This window comes from Myodes glareolus, chromosome 9 (assembly GCF_982192425.1).
Source record: "Myodes glareolus chromosome 9, mMyoGla1.1, whole genome shotgun sequence".
Classification (NCBI taxonomy): Eukaryota; Metazoa; Chordata; class Mammalia; order Rodentia; family Cricetidae; genus Myodes; species Myodes glareolus.
The window spans coordinates 57,998,251-58,020,350 of NC_142034.1; the positions used below are offsets into that span (position 1 = coordinate 57,998,251).

The window sequence follows — 22,100 nt, forward strand, 5'->3', positions numbered from 1 at the left end:
CATCCAATCTGGACTCTATTCCTTGATATTGGTACATGGATTTAAAATGAGAAAATAAACCACACAAGCAAAGAAAGAACAAAAGTTGACCCCTTCTCTGTCCCCTCGCCATTTTGATAAGGTTTTTCATTATGTAGCCCAGGCTGGCCTCAAACCCTCCCCACCTGCCTCAGCCTCCTGAATTCTAACCTCACGGAATCCCCATACAGTCCTCTCTACTCTCTCTCTCTCCTCCCCGCCTCAACTCCCTCCTCCCCTTCTTTTTTTGTCCTCCCCCCCTTTTTTCTAACATATGAAGAGGAATTTTATCTCATTGCTTAAATTCAGGTTTAATGCAGAATGAATTCAACTTTTGACATAGTTTCTTTTCTGGCTGTAACTTAGTCTTTCTCATGAAGGGTCACTAAGAAGAACACTAGCCTGCTGCCCAAGCCCCCGCCCTAACTGAATAATCAGTAGGTCTATTTGAAGGATCCAGATTCAATAGAGGAACTAAGCAATCACTGAACCATTCTGGAATTGTGGTGTGTTAGGAGGAAAGAGGACAATTTGTCTTAGAAATAGCAGAAGAGAAACCATCGTTAAAAAAAAAAATAACTTATGGGCCTGGATCCAGGAGATTATTGTAGAAGGCTTTGAGTTTTATTGGTTATGGAGGATGAAAGAGAATTGCTAAGATGACTGACATTGGGAATTCCAAGCTCATGGGACATCAGTGTCATGGGCTGGAACTTGCGCTTTGGAGAATAAGATTACAAAGTCACTTTGGGAAGGGAAGAGGTTTCAAGGAGCTAGAAGGGGTGCATGTGTAGTTGAAGATCTATCCCTCAGGCTGCACATGCTGATTTGGAAGTGATCCTTTTAGGGAAGAAGGTGAAAGTTATAAACCAAAGCCTGAGTCTTCATGAAGACATCTGAGCCCAGCAGAGCCCCTGATATCCAGAAAGAAGGAAAGGGAAAAGAGTGAAGAATCTAGAGGATGAGGCCAGGGGTAGGAAAGACATTTTCAATAAGATGCACAGAGATGGAGGCCATCACCCCAGCTCTGCAAAGACAGGAGGGCTATGATGCATAATTCAGGGAAAATAGCGCCAAGATCTCATGGCTTTCCTCCCTCTTGTTTCGGCTAAAATCGGATGCATGTACCAGTGAAAAGCAAGACTATAATGTTGTGGTAAAGCAATATCACAGTGCTGGGGTATACTTCAGACGCAAGCCAAATCTTCATTCAAACCATTTTAGAAACCCTTGGAATACCCTGAACTCTGAGTATTGGCAGCTTGGCTCTATTGATTTTATTGTTCATTCAATCTAAGTGGGCTTCTGCATGATGAATAGAGGGCTTGCTTTTGAGCTACCGGGCTGTGTCAGTTAGCCAAGAACCCAGGACACCAGAACTTAGGCACGGAACAGAGCCGAACAGATTTCTGCATCTCAGATGCCGTCAGACCTGTATATAGGAAAAGAAGAAACCACTTTCCCTTTGCAGTGGGCTGCATCTTGTATGTGTCCTTGTAAAATACTCCCCCACCCTCCCTCATGAGAACTCTAGCATAGCCTCTATGGCTACTCAGCAAGATCTCTCTCTCTCTCTCTCTCTCTCTCTCTCTCTCTCTCTCTCTCTCTGTGTGTGTGTGTGTGTGTGTGTGTGTGTGTGTGTGTGTGTGTGTGTTGGAGGGGGTGTCACTATAGTGACCGAAGAAGCCTGATGCAGTTAGAGGGAGCCTGAAACAGCAGGAAGAGTGTTATGAGCCTGGTAGATTGCTGCAAGCCTTTTAGAAAGGCTTCCTTTGAGTGAGAAAAACAGAGACAAGTGAAGAGAACTGCTGCGGTGTTGAAGAGCCAACCGCACTCCTGACTTCCTGTCAAATGTCTTTTCTGTGACTTTCAGGTGATCGCCAGTATAACCATCCGATCTTAAGCAGTGCTACCCAGACCCCTACGCACGGTGAGAGCTGATTGAGCGCGCCCTGCATCCCACCTGCATGCCAAGTGGCTCCATTCTAAGGAGAGGAGAAGGCGGTGGAACCATGCCCCTGCCCTTCTCCAGGCCACACAGCTTCCCTCTTCCTTTGAGACCATTGTCCCCTGGGTGTGTTTGTCTTTGACATCAGAGTGGGAGACCCTTTCCCAACCAATTTAATACGCACTCTCTGTCACTCCTTGGGTTCACAGATTCCATCTGTTTGTAGCAAGCAGATTAATATTCTCCTTTGCCCAGAGCCACTCTGGATCATTTGCAAATGAAACAAGACTTGGTTGGGCTTTATTCTCTGGACAGAGAAGAAGTTGGCAGTTGTCCATCAGAGGGGTGTTAGCAAAGAAACCGTGTGTGTAGCAGGGCCACCTTGCCCTGTCAGGTTCTAATGTCCTCCCAGAAGACCACATCTCAACATCTGGAAACCCAAATAAAAACAATTTGGAGTCTCTCTCAAAACTCAGTGGAACATAGGACAGCAGTATAAACTGTGACCTGTCCATCATTTTTGTCTCTTCATTAAAAGTTTAATAATTTAATAATTATAACCAATAGATGTTTCCCAAGAGGCACACTCAACACAAAGATAAACCCAAAGTCATGTCTGATGGTGTACAGACTTAGACTTACAACCTCATGTACTAAGGAAAATGATTCAGGAGGATTGCAAACTCAAGACCTGTTTGGGATAGAGTTAGTTCAAGGCCAACCTGGAGAACTCAGTGAGCTAGTGTCTCAAAACAAAAACAAAACCTAGGGGTATAGGTTAGTGGTAGCACATTTGCCTCACATGCACAAGACCAGTGTTTACCCTCCATATTTCAAGAGAAAAATAAGATAAACTGAGCAACTCACCTGGCAATGGGATTACTACTCTCAAGTCATATAGCACAGCACCTTAGCACCGAAGTGGAGCACATCTGGATGAGGAAGAGGGAATGGGGTGTTTCGATATACCCTTCCAGTGCTGTGGGACACCTGTCATGAGAGCAGGACCATAATTGGATGTTTCTGGGTGTAACATCTAAGAAAACGAAGAACTGAGAAATTGTAGGGATTAGTTAAAGAGGGTGATGCCAGCTGTAACACTGATGGTGGGGACAATAAGGAAGACTGAGAGCTGGAACACATTGAAGTAAGAATTGAGAAAATGTTGTCACTCAAAATTTATACCTCGATGAGAACCAATAAAGACTGGAATGGAGATCCAAGAGTATTTGGAAGAGTGGAGGCTTGGCTGTGGATTCTATCCAAGGAATAAGAAAAACAGTCAGCGGGCAGGAATGGAATTGGTGATAGGGAATTTGAATCTGAACTTACAGAATTTGCTATGACTGTAGAAGATACAAGAAAAACATCCCATAGGTAGCTTAAAGTTGGAGCTAAGATGTACTTAGTAATCGTTAAGGAAGTAACAGAAGATTTGAAAGTAGGGGATATCCATGCAAGAATTCTGAAAAAGGAAAGCAGAAGGCAGAGGAAGAGCTGGGGGTATGCTGTCATGATTAGGAAGTGGGAAGAGAAGCCAGAAAAGGCAGACAAGGAAAGCCCCCACTTGTTCAGTAACGTTCTGGAATGAACAACCACTGAGCTGAGCCTCCTGAGCAAGAGCCAGTACAAGCATAGACTCTTGAGTACAAACAGAAGGGCTGTTCCCTACTCCTCCTCTTCCTGTCTTCTCTCTCTCTTCCAGCTGGTATAAGGAATTGGGATAGAGAGGCCCCCGTTCCTGTCCTTAGGCAGCTTGCGACACAGTTAAGTAGAGCTTGCCTGCATTCCTTTCTTTGGTGGTACCCTTTCCCGTCAAGGAATTAGTAGAACAATTAGGGGAGCAGGAAGGGCCTACATCTATAGGATCAACCAAAGGGCACTAACTAGATCCTGAGTTTGGGCCATGCAACATGAGAGAGACAGGGAAATTAGAAAGCAGGCCTACTGGTGCAAAGATCTCTAAGGTCACTTGAGATGAACAAGACCAAGTCATGTCAAAGCATTAAAGACCAGTGAGATACGAAGCGGAGTGTAACCGACAGAAGGGAGACGGTAGATGGAAGAGCAGGTATCATTGAGGATTGGCAAAACAGAATGAAGTCACAGTCACCAGCCTTTAGTTAAGGGAAAATGTGATAGAGGACAAATAAAGCATCTCAATAGGAGACAAGCTTAATCGGGGGAGTAGGGAGCTCAGGCAAACACAGTTAGCACAAAAGGCAAGGCGGTCTTGACTCAGTGGGAATTTCAGGATAAGCAGTAGATGACATTATGTGGATCTATCACGTTTGGAGGGGGATACTGAGCGATGACCTCAGTGGGAGTAAGGTGCCAAGAAGCAGAGGGAGCCCTGTTCTTCTCCAGCGTGGGGAGAAGTGAAGAAACAAGTGCGGATTGCTGGTAATTAACCAAGGGAGCAGCGCTCTCCATTCCGTGCCCACTCTACCTCCTGGCATGTGTCCTGGCCCATGCCAGGGAGGCTCTCTCCGTACAGCATGTTCTGATCTCTTGGGATACAGAGCATCCCTCACCCCCTCACATATGCACGAAGCTGGCGCAAACACCAGCTTATTGGCTGAAATCCCCTGGCTCAATCCCCAGTTCTGGGGGTGACAATGCAGGCATGGAAAGAGAGAAGCCAGGAGTTCCCATGCCTGGGGCAATCCTTGGATACAGCTTAGGGACAATGGGATTCTTGTGGTCTATAGTGTAATGCTTTCTGCCAAGAGGTATAGAAAACCATAACATCTATCCCAACTTGGAACCTGCGCTTCTTAGAACATCTTTGGCTTTAAGGAGTCCCAGACAAAGAGGATGGATGAATGGTACAGACAGACTCCTATTTTCTCGCTACATCATTTCTGGGAATGGTATCACTATCTCCCTGGAAACCAACTGTTGACTTCTTTTTATGGCTCCTCCTCTCATGTCAATCAAGCATTAAGGCATTGTGTCTCCTTCCCCCGGACCTCCATTCCCTTCAGACCCCCATGCTCCCTGCTTCCTCCCTCATCCTTTCTCCTCTCTTATGCTTATCCTAATCTTTGCTCCACAGCCCACTCAGCATGAGTATACCAGCATCAGCTGTTTACCCTCTCCTTCCTTGACTCTTTCCCTGGGCCTGACAATGAACCACACTCCGTTGTGTCTCTGCTAACTTTGGAATCTTGGGGTCTATCTCAGGGAAAATGAGAGAAAAGAGGAAGGACATGATAAACAGATTTTGCTCAAGTTTTTCCTTCTGCGGGCTTAGAAATTACTAAGACAGTCTCTGAGAAGGGGCTTAAAGTAAGTAACCGTGGCTGTGTGGCTCACAGAGGCTTGTCAAGTGTGGAGCATAGAGAGGCCCAAGGGGGCTGCCCCAAAGATGCATGGCATCATGGGTTGAATGTGGATTGAAACTACAATGGAGTTGGGTTCTGTCTCCAGCTCCTCCCTGGGCACCAGAGTTGCTCTAAAGTCAGACTGACCAACTAGCAGAATGGGTCAGCCTACAGCTACATCCATGTAGACATGGATGCTTTTATGATCCATGTAGTCTTAGTTGGGATTCCTATTGCTGAGATAAAACACCACAAACAAAAAAAAGTGGGGAAGGAAAGGGTTCGTTTAGCTTACACTTCCACATCATAGCCCCTCACTGAAGGAAGTCAGGACAGGAAGTAGATGGGAAATCTGGAGCAAGAACAGAAGCAGAAGCCAATGAGGAGTACTACTTACTGGGTTTACTGGCTTGCTCTTTCGTGGCTTGCTCAACCTGCTTTCCTATACCATCTAGGGCGATAGACCCAAAGAGGGCACTGCTCCCAGTGAGACAGACCCTCCTACATCAATCACCAATCAAAAAAAAAAAAAAAGAAAGAAAGAAAGAAAAGAAAAAACACCCCACAGACTTGCCCTCAGGCACCTTCTGAATTTTAGTCTCTCTTCCCATGTTACTCTACCTTGTGTCAAGTTGACAAAAGGCTAGCCAGGACAATGCTCTTTCATTGCACCTGGGTCAGTTTTCATCAGACAGACCAGTGATGTACCCGGAGAAAGTTGTTGAGTGTCCGAGTTGAATCCTCAGGGACTGATCAGTAGTCATGGTAGCCAGAGGAAGCTAAGATGGTTCCTTCCCTCAGAATTGTTGACAAAAGGAAAGAGAGCAGGGACAGACCACACACACACACACACACACACACACACACGCACACATTGAGTCTTAGCACTTCCTCCTGGGTCCTAGCACAAGAAAGCAGGAAGGGGTCTTTAGTCCGGGATGGAGCATAACAGGGAGAGGAAACTTGAACACCCTGGCCTCAGCTATTTCCACCTTTATGTTCGCTAATGCCATGCCCTTCCTTTGCAGAGAAGCCCCGGATGAACAACATCCTGACGTCGGCCACCGAACCCTACGATCTGTCCTTCTCACGTTCTTTCCAGAACTTAGCCCACTTGCCTCCATCATACGAATCTGCTGTGAAGACCAATCCGAGCAAGTACTCATCTCTGAAGAGGCTAAGTAAGTCAAGGCTGCCTGGGGTTGAGGTCCGTCTCCCAGGTCCCCAAGTCATCCTCCTCCGTATCGCTCTCTTGTCCCATACCCAGGGGACCAGGTGTAGCATCCCAAGAACAAGGAATGGGTTGTATATAGGATGAAGAAATAAACAGAACTCTTTCTTCTGGTCCCCTGTCCTAGTTAAGAATGATGCTGTAGGACCCTGAGGCCCCCCTCCTCTATAAGCTGTATTTACCACTCATGTACCAGCTTGCCACTGGCCTGTTTTAAGCCATGGGCCTTCCTGTGTGTCATTCCTTGAGAAAGAGGTACCAAGGGCCCAAAGAACCATTCTAACCCAGCCAAGACCATCCCAAGGACCTGAGCCTCCACACTTCTTAAGTTCTTACTTCCATTTTATAACTTAGGTCTAGTTTATCCAGGGATTCCCCTCTGCTGTGTGAGTCTGAAATGGCTATTGGCATTGATAGGTTTAATGCATTCAAATGTCAAGAAAGTACATTTAGGAACATTTTTCTTCCCTGACTCGATCCTTATAACTTCCTCTCATTACCCTATGAATGAGTCAATACCCCCTGCCCATGTATGTGTGTGTGCACTGGTGTGTTTGTGTGTGTGTGTGTGTGTGTGCGTTCGTGCATGCTTGTGTGTGTGAGTGAGTGTTTGTGAATTGGGGATACTACACAGGGCCCTGTATATTCTAGGCAAGCATTTGACCCCTGACCTACATCTCCAGTCCTATAAGTCATGTTTGATGGCTGCCCAACTTCAGTTAGCGTGTTCCATAGCTGAGTGGGCATGTACTTCAAGTTTCAGGGTGCCTCACTGTGATAGAGGCTCAGCCCAAGTCCATCTCAGCCATTTACAGAGAAATGCTGAGTTTCTTTGGCAACACGGGAGCATCTCTGACCATCTGAGAGGTCTAATGGATGCTCGGCAATGAAAGAATGGGGTTCAGTTGGCAGGACAGTCCCCACACCAACCCTGAGCCCACTGAGGGGCAAGTAGCTTCCCATACTAGGCAATGAGTCCCAAAAGCTGTCTGGAGGAGGCCTCCTTACTGAAATCTGGGACAATGCAGCCTTGCATGTGCCCTGGAAAAGGTCAAGGATCCATAGTGCAATTCTGGAAGAGCATACTAGGACAGGAGCTCCGAGCATCTAAGCAAGATGCACACACAATTTTGCTACAGCCTGCTGCCTGGTGGGCACAGGGAGTAAGTGTAGGCTGATGATATGGCTGTGGGGGCTGGATGCCCATGTGCTGGTTTCCTGTACATTGGTTGTTACTCCAGAGAAGGTGTTACTAGGTTCCTAGGTTACCAGTGAAGCGTTCCACAAACGCTTCATCCTAGACGCACATCCTATTTTATTCTAACAAAACCTGATTCCGTGCCCAGTTTTCATAAAGTAGTGCTATAGATATCATCTGAAGGCTGTCAACTCTACCTGGGCATTTTAGCAAAACCAGGAACCATTCTTCTTCAGAACCACATGCAGTAGATGCAGCAGGCAAGCCACAGGAATGCCTTGGGCTTGCCATCAGCTCCACCGTGAGCTGGGTTGGGAAGTCATTTAACTGTTCCCCAAGGTGGTTTCTGAAAAAGAAACAGAATCTGAGGGCCCACTGGAGATACAGACCCTGGGGTGCAAGCAGTTAGTGCCCCTGAATCAGAACCCACCTTTCACAAGCCCTTAAGGATTCCTTTGTGTGTGCAGTGGAGGAGGGAGTTAAGGTCACCTGTCGAAGCCCTGCCCCCACCCCTCACCTACTCTCCTAACAAAAGGCTTTTGGTCTGGTTATCCTTGAAGATCTCCAGGTCTGTGGTTGAGGAAGAGGTGCTCGCGCGCGCACACCTACCTACCTTACTCCCTGAGGCTGCCCCATCTCCCTACTTCCTTCTCTCTCTTGTCTTACAGCTGACAAGGAAGCTGATGAGTATTACATGAGGCGGAGGCACCTTCCAGACCTCGCAGCCCGTGGCACCCTCCCCCTCAACGTCATCCAGATGTCTCAACAGAAGCCGCTGCCTCGAGAACGGCCACGCAGGCCCATCAGGGCCATGTCCCAGGACAGGGTCCTGTCCCCACAGCGGGGCTTGCCTGATGAATTTGGCATGCCCTATGACCGAATCTTGTCTGATGAACAGCTGCTCTCCACAGAGCGCCTGCACTCCCAGGACCCGTTGCTGTCTCCAGAGCGGACGGCCTTCCCAGAGCAATCGCTGTCGCGGGCCATCTCGCACACGGACGTCTTTGTGTCCACGCCAGTGCTGGACCGCTACCGTATGACCAAGATGCACTCCCATCCCAGTGCCTCCAATAACTCCTATGCCACCCTGGGCCAGAGCCAGACGGCAGCCAAGCGCCATGCCTTTGCTTCCCGCAGACACAACACGGTGGAGCAACTGCACTATATCCCGGGCCATCACACCTGCTACACAGCCAGCAAGACCGAAGTGACCGTGTGACCGGCAGCGTGGCCGGGCTGCTTGGCAGAGCGAGGGCAGGACAGAGCAGAGCAGGGCAGGGATGAGGAGCACAGAGTCCAGCCTTGCTCTCCTCTCCTCCCCTCCCCGGTTCCCCCTATTGGAACTGGGGGTGGGCTGCCTTTGTCCAGAAAGCCATACCCCCCAGGGACATGGCGCCAAATGCCTGGTCCAACAAGCACAGACCCAGGCTATAGAGCTCTTTCTCTCCCAGTAGAATCCTCCCCGTTGCGAATGAGAAGAGTGGTAAGGCCCCAGTCTTTCCTACCACCCGCGCCACTCCCTCAGTCCCCGCCCCCGCCCCCGCCCCCGCCCCCATCCCTTCCTGGAGACTCAATCGCAGGTTCTTCCAGCCGGTGGACCCTCCCCGCGAAGGTAAATCCGAAGCTGCCTGAGTTTGAACAGCCAGCCGGCCGGCCAGCGGGTGCAGTCAGTGGGCTGACCGAATAGGCTACTCGGTCTCCTTCCTGTATCTAGAACCGCATCACAGAAATCTCTTAGTGCCTAAAAACTGCCTGCTCGCTCTCAGCCAGAGAGCTGCTGTGTCCATAAGCACAATACGTTTCTCTTCTGCCTGCTGGAACTCTGGTCTCTACCGAGCGGCCCCTCCCTCGCTGAGCCCTGCAGCCCCCAAACAGGAAGGGTCCTCTTCCTTTAGCTGCTTGGTTGCCGCTGCCTCTGTACTGTGGGGGCTGTGCTCTCCCAGCCTTCACTGTTTCTCCTCAAACCTCCCTGGGGCTTTTTAGCTCTTGCCCCCCAGAGAGGAGTAGCGATGGGTTGCCAGGACTTTAGAAGTGCCTTGGCAGCCATTTGATCGTCTCCCCACTCCCTCCAGGCCACTGGGTCTGAACTAGGACCTCCTCTCAGGCCTGCCTTCTTCACCCGCGCTCTGCTCCCAGGAGGCACCTGCAGCAGGCAGAGAGCTAGGGTGGGGAGGGCCACTGTGATGCCCAGGATCTCAGGGGCTCACCATTCCCATTTTCTAGGGCTCTGTCTGTCCCCCACCCATGAGCCTCAGGCAGGATGGAAAAAGTTTCCAGACAGAAGCAGCTTAGCCGGTGAACAGGCAGGAGCTCTCTGACGTGGTCATGCCGGATCCTGTGCACGCCTTTCCACCATCCCCCCCCCCGCACCGCGCCCCCTCCGCAACCTTTTTCTGTTTAGAACTCATTCTCTCTTCCTGTGTTCCCTCTCCCACCTACCTCCCCACCTCACCCCCTGCAGCTCCGTTACTTTCCTCAAACCAGTGGATCCAAGGAATCAAGACCCATTGACAGATGCAAATAAATATAATGGTGTCCCAGGATGTTGTTCTGGGGCCACATCAACCCCTCCTCCTTGCAGGGGTACTTGGGCACATGGTAGGGGCTCCTGGCAGCTCCACTGCCCGCCCACCTCAGCCCCCTCTTTGCCTCCAGTCTGAAGGTGGACAATGTGTGACCAACTACTGGGAAACTATAAATGAGAGTAATCCCGCTCCTCCATGATTAGGAGGAGTTCGCCCCACCCCCAAGGGTCAGGGCCCCTTTCTGGTCTGGGACTGGGGAGAATCAGCCCAAGACTGCTGGTGGAGTGACCTAAGAAGCAGAACCATCGCTTACCAGACTCCAACAGCAACGTCCAAAAGTCAGATTTTATGTCCCCTCAGTTCTGCATGGATATTGCCCTTAAAAAGCAAGGTGGTAAGAAATTTGTATCTGTCCTGGTCATTTTTAATCTAGCCAAGTCTACTTCTTCTTCATGAAGAAGTCCGTGGGCTGCTTCCCCTTACTGCTTTGAAGAGCTGTAAGTTTTCCTACACCCTTCCCCATAATGTCCCCTCTGTGAGAGCAGGAGTGTTCTTCAGAACCCGGAAGGATGGAAGCTGGAGTTTCCAAAGACAGGCCTTAGCTTCCCCACTGCCTGGGTACCTCTGGGACCATGGGGCCAGGAGTTCCCTGGTCCCTGCTCTTTCCTCCCTACAAACACATAAACCTTCCTAAGGGCTGGTTCCCATGGGTCTATGAGCTTTGGTTGCAGAAGGTAAGGCTCACGGGAAGAGAAGAGCTCACTCCAATAGAGAGTGGCTCGCTTCCAGAAGCAAAGGCATGTCCTACAACTGGCTCCCAGCCCAGGACCCTGTAACTCTCTGACCCTTAGCTAGCCCCTTTAAAGGCTGTGTGCTGGTGGAGAGCCGAAAGGTTGAGATTGTGGTAGGCGAGAATCCCCTCCCAGGTGTCTGGACATCCCCTGGAGAATCTTCCAGATGGCTATTTAATTCTCTACACCTTGGGGAACAAAATCTTACCCCAGGCTCTTTCCCCACCTTGGCGCTGGCAAAAGCGTCTGTCTGTCTATCTTCCTCTCTGTCTGCCTGTCTGTCTCAGGGGTTGTTTTTTCAAACTTATTAGTTGATTTCAAATGATTTCTCATCCCTGCCTTACCATCTTCTGGTATAAAATAACTGACATCGGTTACGTCAGAACGCTTGCTTCTCCCGAAGGCTTTATCTTCGGCTTCATGCTCGGAAGGAGAGGCATAGTAACAGAGACAGAAGTCTACAGACTAGTCTGATCCAGTTCCCTACTCCAAACTCCGGAAAACTGTGTCTTAACTACGACATGGAAATACACAACCCCTCCTCCAGTTTTGCATGACTCGTTTAAATTACCTATAGTCAACCATGATCCAGAAATAGTAACATTTGTCATAACCCTTTTGAGAGTCCACAATCGCATAGCTTTTATTACGGTATATTCTTATAACTTGTCCTATTTTATTGTCAATCTCTTGCTGTGCCTAATTTACAAATCAAACTTTATTGTATGTGTATGTGTATGAAGAAAACATAAAACACATAGAGAGCCTCGTACTATGTGTGGTTTCAGGCACTCATCGGGATTGGTGGAGCTTATCCCTCGGTGAGAAGGGAAAACCACTAGATCCCGTCAACTCACCCATCACTCCAGAAACAGCGAGCCATTTGGCTATATGAACTCACTTGAGAGTGTCTGGGGCTGGAACCCAGATGTCACTGTTTCTAGCCCAAGCAGGCTGGTGTTCTCTGTCACACGTAGAAGGGTCATGGCTCCCTCATGATAAACACTCATATTCCAAGCAAAGGAAACTCAAGATTTCCCTCTGTCTGTTTTGTTCCTTTGTGCATGTCTCTACTGCCCTAGACTGGGTGTGTCCAGGTCTTATTTGCCCCAAGTGTTCTTCCTGAAGGCTTCTCACCACCCCTGTCCTTTCAGTGTTCCTTTCCCACTTCCTCCAGTGAACTCATGATTCCACCTATTCGTGAGCCACAAAATTCCTTAACCTCCTAACTGGACTTTGATCTTCAGAATTCCCCCAGTTTCTTAGGCAATGTGTTTCCCTTAAGAAGCTCCAGTCCTTTCCCCAGCTAAAATCTCTCCCTTTCTTTCCTCTCTCACTCCTAGCCTTTAAAGCCAGTTTCCTCTGGCCTTCCCGCCATTTCCCTCTCCACTCATCAACCTTCCTCCAGTCCTAGTTTCATTCGCCTGGACCTGCTGAAATCTCTAGTTTTGACAATTGGAGCTCTTGATGTAAACTGTGGAGGATTCTTGACATTCTTTGAGTCCTTCGTTTGCCTCGTTGGCTTGTTACACTTCCTCACATGGAAAATGATGCCCCAAGGGGTGAAGCCCTGGGGCTCCCCCATCCCTCTGATCTCCGAAAGGGAAGGGAGAGAGCTGCCTGATCAGAGGTACCATGGCCAAAAGATCAGCTTTGATTCCTGCAGCTACCAGATTCAAGAAGCTCTTGACTCAGACTGCTGCTTGTCCAGAGTCTTCTGCGCTGGCCAAAGATCCATCCCCTTTGATGCCTGTAGCTCTTGTTCTGTTCCAACACCTTCTTCTAGTGAACATCACAGCTTTCCCTTCATCCAAAGACATGACTCGTAAGTCTTCAAGGATGGAGGAGCAGTCATCCCAACATCGCTGCCACCAAACTCAATCCATTGCCTTGGGAGAGCTCTTAGCTGTCATCTTCTTCAGCTCTCATTCCTTCCACAGATGTCTGTGGACTGGACCCAGTATCATAGTTTGAAAGGGCTGCCCATCATTTGGGCCCTAGAAGGCGCCTGCTCTGAGAGGAGCCAGCACTTTAGCTCCCACACACATTCCCTTGCCATCCTCTCTGAATCTGAGGAACTGTGAAATGTTTCCAGGAGGCTTGCTGTGCTTTAACGAAGTATTTTCAGGACGTAGGAGTTATTTTTATAAGTGATGCATTTTGATGCTAGGTTTAACATGAAAGACAAAATCTTTCTGACCCCTCTCTTTGATTTTGGAAAGTGGCATATCAGAGAGAGAGGAGGCGGGGGCGGGGGGAATCAAGGCTCCAGAAACATGGCTTCTAGGTCTGGCTTTTGTCTACATCTTGCCATGTGACTAATGGGCAAGTCACATTCCAGTTCAGTGCCTCAGTTTCCCCACCAATAAAATGAGGGGTTTTGACTAGATGAGTCCCCAAAGTTTCATTCAGCTCTAGGGTTTTCATTCTCTTTCTTCATTTCTACATTCCTTTCCCTTTTCTACATTCATCCCCACTTGAACTGAGCTGCACCCATCATGCTCTGCCTACCCTGTGGCAGCATCCTCAGAAGCCCTAGACAGTCACCAGACTCCTCGCCAGATGCTGGGTGGAAGGAACCAATGGACTCAGCCACACATGGATACTCTTGTTTCTGAAAGTTAAGGCCTGACCACTCAACAGGTTGCCAACCGTGTGTCTCAGAAGCCTCTCATATAAACATACCTAAACCACCTGAGTGTCTGTTGCTGCGACATTCTGAGTTCGGAGTTTTCATTTCTGATGTCCTTATAGCTGGAGGGAGGGAACTCTACTTTCAGAGAGGGGACAAGCTGAAAGAAAAGGGTCTAGATGTCTGATCGTGACATTTGGGCACAGAGTTTGTATTTAAGGTCAGATGAGATATTCGTTCCATGTCTCAAAGGAGCACGCTTGGCAGAGGCTCTGTGTGACAAGGGGTGCCATTATACCCCATGCCACAGCGTGCATCCTGAAGACCACGTCAGGATGCTGAAACTCCATCCCAACAGCAAAGGACGAGGCATCACCACCTGGGTTGCTGGGAGACGGGTTCTCACCCCATCCCAGTATCTTTGTGGCCCCTCTTTGTGATACTATCCTCCTCCCCATGAAGGCTTGTGAAGCACCAATGGAAATTCCAAGTCCCCATCGTCTAACCCGTCTTGTAAATCGCAAACACATTAATTAACCTTCCATCATTCAGAAAAATAATGCTGTGTGTTTGCTTGACAGCCTCCCTTGTGTGGGAGGAGAAGACCCTGCTCAGCTTTGCTGCCAGCCCTCCAACGACCCTCAAATGCCACTCCATCAAGAGGACCCATTCATTTGCTTCGTAGTGGCCAAAGACATCTCTAATCCTGTAAACTCAACTAGATGTTTTGTAGTAAAGAATTCTTGAAATTCTCTAATAAAAGGCAATTCTTACTGTAACATTTTTAGTTGGGGAACACAATTTCCTAAGGGGGGGTTAAGGAACATTTTTACTCGTTAGCTGGATTTATGGATTCTATGTTTATTATATGGAAGCATTATGAAAAGTACCTTTCTATCCGTACCTCTGCAGTTTCTCCATCACTCACATGAACCCTTCCCAATGAGCAGTGCCCCCAGTTACTGCTTCTGTACAAATCTCATCATTCTCCTTCGCTGTCAAAGCACACCCTACATGTACTGTACACAGAGATTGCTTTAGTGAGATTTAGTCTTAAGGATTTTTTTCCACTTTTGTCAGTAACAGATATTTATGGATTAAAAGAATAAAGCTGTTTCAACATAACCTGTGTGTCTTAAAGTAGCTGCATGCTTATAGAGTTAAAACCAAGGTCGTGCCAAAAAGCAAGGAAAGATACAGGAGATCACTGTGGTCAAGAGAGGGAACAAGGATTGACCACAGACAGTTGCTAGGGAACTTTAGGTGTGATAGGATGATCTCAAAGCAGATGTGGCCAAGCTCAGTGGTACACATCTGTAATCCTGGAACTCAGGAGAATGACGCACGAGGATTATGTGTTTGATACCAACCTGGCCTACATACCAAAATGTTGTCTCAAAAAAACAAAACAAAACAGAACAAAAACCAACAAATCAAATCTATATTTTGGTGGTGTTTGTGGAACTACATAAATTAATGGAAATCACCAAAGTGCAGATGTACAACTGTCCTATGGTATAGTACACAAAACAAACTTTTATAAAATGGGAAAGAGGAACGGAGAGGTAAACCCAGGATTCTGTGCCACCTGAGAGCAGAGCTGAATTTTCCAGCACTGTCTAAACACATCTCCTCCAGCGCCATTATTCTTAGATATTGGGTCTCAGATTTATTTTCGCATTAGTTGCCATGGCTGAGCAGATTAAAGGTGGCTAAAGATCCATGACACTTAACCCAGAACATCAAAAGCTGCACAATGAAAACTGATTCAGATTTGCAGCTTTGTTCCAGGCTCTCTTTCTCTGGATGTGGCTTTGATATTATTTTCTTTGGCCTACGCTCACGTTGTTGCTAAGGTTATTTGTTGATCACCAGAACCTAGAAACAGGCCGAACAAACAAAATTCTGCCCAGGAGAGCATTTATCCTACCCCCACGGGGCAGTGTCTCTGTAGTTTCTAGAACCCAAGGTTCAGCATACTCTCTTCCCAACCTTCAATGCTCCTGTAATCAAATCCTTCTTATTGGAGGCACTGAGCTGATATTTTAAATCCTAAACCAGACTTCGTGGTACAGGTCAACAAATCTCAAGTACTCAGAAAGCTGGAGCAAGAGGATCAGAAGTGAGTTCAAAGACAGCCTGAGCTACTTGAGACGTCTCAACCTAAGTCATCTCAATAGTGAGTAATAATTAATCAATTAACTAATTGATTAATTAATTGGCTAAGGCCATACCTCATTGATGATAGGGCATTTAGTTATCATGCACAGTGCCCATAGTGTCAACCCTCAGTCCTTCAAGGAAGTCCTCTTATTCTCTATTTCCAAGGGGCTTTGTTCTCTTGAAGTCAGCACAGCATTGGTAACTTTTCCTACACATGATAACACATACTCCAGAATAGGTCCACACATCATGGCGCTCACCATTGAAGAGCCATGTCTTTTCTAAGCTGGTCTCTCCAATGCAGGACTACTCATAGCAAGTGCACACACGCACCGGCACATCACGCATATAGAAACCCTTGGAGTCTACATTCATCACTAAGAGGAAATGATGAAGACAAATTTCTTGATTGGAGGATTTCTTAAAACTTAAATTTAACCTTAATGCTTACAAATAATGACTAAATTATACTAATAGATAGTCTTCAAAAGAAACTTTCAGGAGACCTCCCTTATTGAACAAACAAAAACAATATGGATTACAATTAAAAAACACATTCAAAGCCTGACCTCTCTTTCTTTTTTCCATCCATCCTTCCTTCCTGCCTGCCTCCCTTCTTTCCTTCCTTTCATTACAGTGTCATGCTGTGGCCCAAGGCAGACAAGCATGGAACTCGCCAGCAGTCCACTGACTGAACTTGGATTCTTCCTGTCTGGACTTCCTGAGTGCTAGGATTACATCTCTCAGCCTCTTTAAAGCTCAGTTTTCTTATTTAAACCAAAACCAGAGATTCTATAAGCCAGTCAATCACTCTGAAATGCCTTTTTATCACATTATTCTCTATTTCTATAGCTTCACTTAAACTTTTCAGGAAATGGTAATTAGTGAAGGGGAGAGTGAAAGAGGAGAGAGACAGACAGACAGACAGAGAGGAGAGAGCTCATAATACTTACTAGACAGGATCTTCATCTTGTTAGCATATCTGCCCCTTATATCAAAATGATGGCAGCCAAGGATGGTGATATTAAATAAGACTTTGAGGGAAAAAAGTCTCTTTTGTTTGACTTAAACTTTATGTCATTGTCATTGGCGGTACTGGACGCTGAACTAAGGTTCATCCTAATGCTAAGCCAACAGTGTCACACCATGTCACAGCCCCCCATACCTTTTTCATTTTTATTTTGAGAAAGGATCTCACTAAGTTACCCAGCCTATCCTTGAGCTCACTCTATCACTCAGTCTTAGAAAGCAAGCTTAGCTGTGGTTTAGAAACACAAGGAGAAGGTGTTGTTTTGGCCATTTAACCTCCAGCCTTAATCCCAGTTCCAAATCTAAGTTCCAGTGACAATAGCCGCTGTGGCATGCCGAGAGTCTTAAACTCTCATTCTCCATGAGTGGCTTTTGAAGTCTCTCCTTTGGGTCACATAGAGAGCTATTTCCATGAGTCTGTCATAGCAGTCATGGCAACGATGTTCTTTTCTCCATAAAGAATCTTGGCCCACATACTGGACTCCACTTTAGACTTTTAGAAAACAAAACCCCATTGTTCCTCTAAGTGGGGCCCATCAGTATCCCCAGGCCCACAATAGAATGTGTATACCTAGAACTCATGCCAGCCTTTTCCCGTCAAAATTCCTGGTGGTAGGTCCCAAGGATTTGTATGAAACAAGATCCCCCACGTGACTCTATATATGTTCAATATTGAGAAGCAGGCCATTTTGACTTTTCCTGTATCAGCTTTGAACGTATATGACCACTTGAAAAGAATGGCGTTTAGTTCTGGGGTCCAGGGTGACCTTGGTTTATGTAGCAGGATGATTTTAGGGAACCAACTTCAGTGAACAAATCAAAATGAAAATGAACTTTGAAGAGACAACTGTTCAAGAAATGGAGAAAAAACTGAGGCTCGGTGTACCAACTACCCATAGAAAGTTTAAAATAAGAGAAACTGTGTTGACTTTTCAAGACAGCCTTGTAAAGCTAAATAGGAAGCTTCAGGATCACCCACATATGACAATGTGTGAGATGCAGAAAGAAGGCCAGGGATGCGGGTGTAGACACAGGCATAGGAGGAAGGCTGGGACCCGTAGGACCTGTTCCTCTTGTGTTTCTTGGGAAGTAGGGTGGCAGTCATTGTGAAGAGAGAAAGGACAGCCCAGGAGGGCTTCTTGGAGAATTCCAGTCATAGCGCGTGAGGAGAAGACTCCAAGAGGGCTGGCAATGCTGAAGCAGTATTGCTGAAACTTACTGCAAACACCATCGGATAATTTTCACCCCCCTCTGCCACTGGGCTTCTGCAGTGCTTTCTCAGCCTTAATCAGAGCCCAGAAATAGATGGGGCAGCCACTACCAACACCATTTCTTGTCACAGGGCAAAGAAAAAAACTAGGTCTAGTAAAGACTATTAAGTGGCAATCTAGAGTGACATGTCTCATTTCCACTCATGTCTTTTTGTCTGGGACTGGCTATATGGTCCTACCCCACCATAACAGAGCCAAGACGTAGATTCTACTGTGTTCTAGGAAGACAGAGAGTGGAAAACATGGAGCAAGTAGCACTGAAGACCGCCGTGGTGGGCACACTGTGCTGTGGGATAAGGGCTGGGTATTTACAGAGGCAACTACGCCTTCCGTTACTATAACAAAACCCTCAGAGTATTTTAAAGGCAGACATAGTTCTCTGTATCTGATTTACTACATCCAGAGTTTGGTCCAATTTTATTCCAACTTGGTTTCTGAATGTCTTATTCAGGAGTCATTTGACAGTAAGAAATAAAAAAAAAATTACTCAAATTAGTTGAGGCAAATAATGAGAATTTTATCACTATTTATTATCAACATAGGCTATAAAAACTGCTCATAAAACACTAGGCATAAAACCTCATAAATGCTAGAACTTTCCTCCATTCAGCCCATGACAGCATCCTTCCTCCCACTTCCAGTCCAAGCACTCTTGTCTCCCCAACTCCACAAATTTCCAATTTTTCTTGCATATGGCTCTTTTCTCAAATGGTTATTCTAAGCCGAAATGATATCTTCAGTAATTAAGCCTCAGCCCCCTTTCCTGGCCAGCACTTACGACTAACTGACTCAAATTCTGTCTCTAAATTCCAAAATTGCTGGGCGGAAGCACAAAAGGCTCTATGACTCACTTAGTGTGCCCATTTCCCATGATTTCAAATCAAAGTCTCCACCCCCCCTCTTTTTACACTGAGGAGCGAAACCAAGGCCACATGCCAGGCAAGGATGTGACCTCTGAACTACAACCCCAGCCCTTAAATGTCCTAAAATTAGTGGCAGCTGCCTGTTATTGTTAGCATGATTCTGCTCTGCGTCCCTTACGGCAGATGGTGAAGGACTGGAAGAATTATAAAGCCTTCCTCTCTCACCTGTCCAGCTGTTAGGGCTAGCTGTCAGCTAAACCTCAACAGAGGCTTACCATCTAGCCTGGTGACAAGGGTCCTCTGCACAAAGGCTTCCTCACAGCCTGGCAGCTGAGTCCTGATGGCAAGTGTGCAGTGAGGATGCAGGCAGGTGAAATGAACACGGTCACGGTAAGAGGATGAACCTGGCAGTACGTCTGTCCCTTTATATGATGTACTCTCAGAAGTCACATAATATTCTCCGTGAGTCACACACTGGTGAGTTGTGGTCACAGAACACAGGCTATGGCGCGAAGGAAGGGTTACTCAAGGAAAACGTGTTGGTGGAAGCTATTGCTATGCCTGCCTTTGGGAAATAAAATCTACTACACATTGTGTCAAGTGTCTATCCTTGGTACCACAGAAGGGGACACCTGCATCACTTACTCAAAAAATAACTGCAAGCATACATCCCTGAGGATGCTTCAGGAAGTGAAACGGGGGAGAGTTGCAAACCCACACTGAGCAGATATAGAGGGGCATCCTTCGATTGTTGAGAAAATATCCCATCAAAGAGTACCTGATCTTCAGTTCTATCCCGGTAGTCTGGAGAAGACAGTGAACATGACATGCATACAGTAGATTCTGTGGGGTCATGTTAAAATACTCCCTACCAAAGGGCGATGACTTTAAACTACAGTAGCGCTCTTTCCTTCCTTCGTCCATCTCCCTCCAAACTGGGTCAACCACAGCTGTACCATCCTTTACTCTTCCTTTGGAGAAAAGGTACTGAGACCATGAAGTCCTTGCAAACTTGACTGTCAAAGGAGACCCTTTCAGTCCCAAAGTGCAGAGACTTCCGTGTACTTTCAAGAGCCTCACAGTAGAAAGGAGAGAGAAAGGCTTGTTTTTAACATTTAAAAGCTGACTGTTGAGTACCAATGAGACAAACTAGGGGAAGGCTGATGTTTCACAATAAGTCACAGAGTAGAGAACACATAAGGTGTGAAAGGAACATATGTAGTTATACAAGACAGAGAGAAAACCCTTTTCACACTTCGGGGGGAGGAAGGGGGAATCCCGGGCAGATCACTGAAAAGATAGGGCAAATCGTTCAGAGACTTCCCACCATGCTCATCCATCACAGGTGAACTTTAAATGACAGGAGAAGGGGGGAGTGGAAACCAGAACTTTCCAAACAGATTAGCAGATCTGCAGGCAGAGTGTACTTCTGGGAAGCAAACTTCTGATCAGTGTCCAATGTCCATGTAGTGCAAAGATGTGCGCACATAAATTGTTGCAAGCTAGGACTGCACAAAGCTTTGCTTCCGGACTCTGTCACTGAGCCCTCACTTTCCTGTCTGGGATTTCTAAACATGTCTCCAGGGGGCATCTCAGAGCTTACAACAGCAGAGTCCTGCCACACAGAAAAATGGAAACCTGCATACCTGTGCGACTGGAGTTGCTTCCATTAGTCCAAAGTTGGCCCATGCGTATCTTGAAGCCCAAAGTCTTTCAACAGCTGTTGTCGTATTGTTTTGTTTCAGGACTTTGTTATACTCCTAAAGAGGATTAAAGACCATATTGAGCTTTCGCTTCTTTAGCACACACTGTATACAATTATTAATATTCAAGATTAAAATGCAGAACATTTAAATTTTATTTATAAAAGTCACAACCAGATGGGAGGAACAAGTCTGTCTGGTGTTCTATTACACAGAAGTGTGATTATAGTTAGCAATATTGTAATGCATAATTCAAACTAGCTTCAAGAGAAGGTTTTAAATGTCCTCATCCCAAAGAAATGGATAATGCTTGTGATGACAGAACCGAAGCACCCTTTTGTCAACACGCAATATATAAATGTAAATGTACTAGGCTATTACACATTACACTGTACCACATAAGGATGTATGATTTTGATCTGCCAATAAAGACAAGCGAAAAGAAACATGTATTTATTAGTTCATTTTACAATAACAATGCAGCAACGATGTGTTACCATGAATAGCATAGTCTTGTGGAAATGACTACAATTTCAAAAAGCAAATTATCCAGAAGTTCAAAATTGTTTTGCATTTTTGCAAATTGTTGAAAGTCTGGCTTCCTAGAAAACAACCAGATTCTGATGTTTGTCTGAGGTTAATCAGCTATGACATTGCAGACAGTGCATCTCCAAGGGCAGCCTGCTGAACATGGAGGCTGGGGAGAGTATTCTGACAGAAGAGAGAGTGGAGGGAGTGTGTCCCCTTCCCTGGCATGGCCATCTAGCCTAAGAAAAGCCTGAGTTAGGGAGTGGAAGAAACTTGAGTGCTGTAGTAATTTGGAAGCTAACAGTCATGGCTGCATTTAATCATTAAGGTAGAGAAATCACCATATGGCTTCTTATTCTAGAGAAAGCCTGAAAAGGAGAGCGGCTGGGAGGAAGAAATGAAGGTGTTTATTGATGGTAGACTACGTTTTCCTTGCTTGCTATATGATTATGTACACAAAACCGCCTGGCTTGGGAGCTGGGTGGGAAAAGGAATTTTGTTCTGAAGACTTCCTGGAAGCTCACTCTGCCATGGAGCTAAGAAATCCTCCAGTGTGGTTGATAGGTGAGAAGATAAAGCTTTCCTAAATTAAAAGCATAATCTTCAAAGGAGAACAAGAGAAGATGGGAAGGAAAGACATGATGCACAGACATCTGGTTCCTTGTGGCATGTTGTCCTTGTTGCTGCCCTGTGTCCCCAGCATCTCCTTGTCACAAGCTCTGATCTTAACATGTCACTATAGACACATGACTCAGAACAGACCAAAGAAACTAAAGGAAAATACCTTTCTTCTCAGGGACTGGAGTTTAGTTACTCAAATCCATGGGTAACCAAAGCTGCATTCCACAAAATACAGAGAAAGCATGCAGGCCAC

General features: G+C 46.6%; 1 protein-coding gene across 4 annotated transcripts in view; it reads left to right on the forward strand.

The window, feature by feature from the left end:
• Shisa6 (shisa family member 6) overlaps positions 1–21,144 on the forward strand; it is a 304,390-nt gene extending 283,246 nt beyond the window's left edge. For 2 of the 4 annotated variants that reach the window (XM_085695114.2, XM_048448730.3), the window contains 3 exons: positions 1,892–1,948; positions 6,321–6,473; positions 8,390–21,144. In XM_085695114.2, coding sequence (XP_085551240.2) covers positions 1,892–1,948; positions 6,321–6,473; positions 8,390–8,940 — 761 coding nt within the window. In that variant the 3' untranslated portion in view covers positions 8,941–21,144. The remainder of the gene's footprint in view (positions 1–1,891; positions 1,949–6,320; positions 6,474–8,389) is intronic. The other 2 variants (XM_085695113.2, XM_085695115.2) reach the window with 1 other exon arrangement.
• The last annotated feature ends 956 nt before the right edge of the window (positions 21,145–22,100 follow it).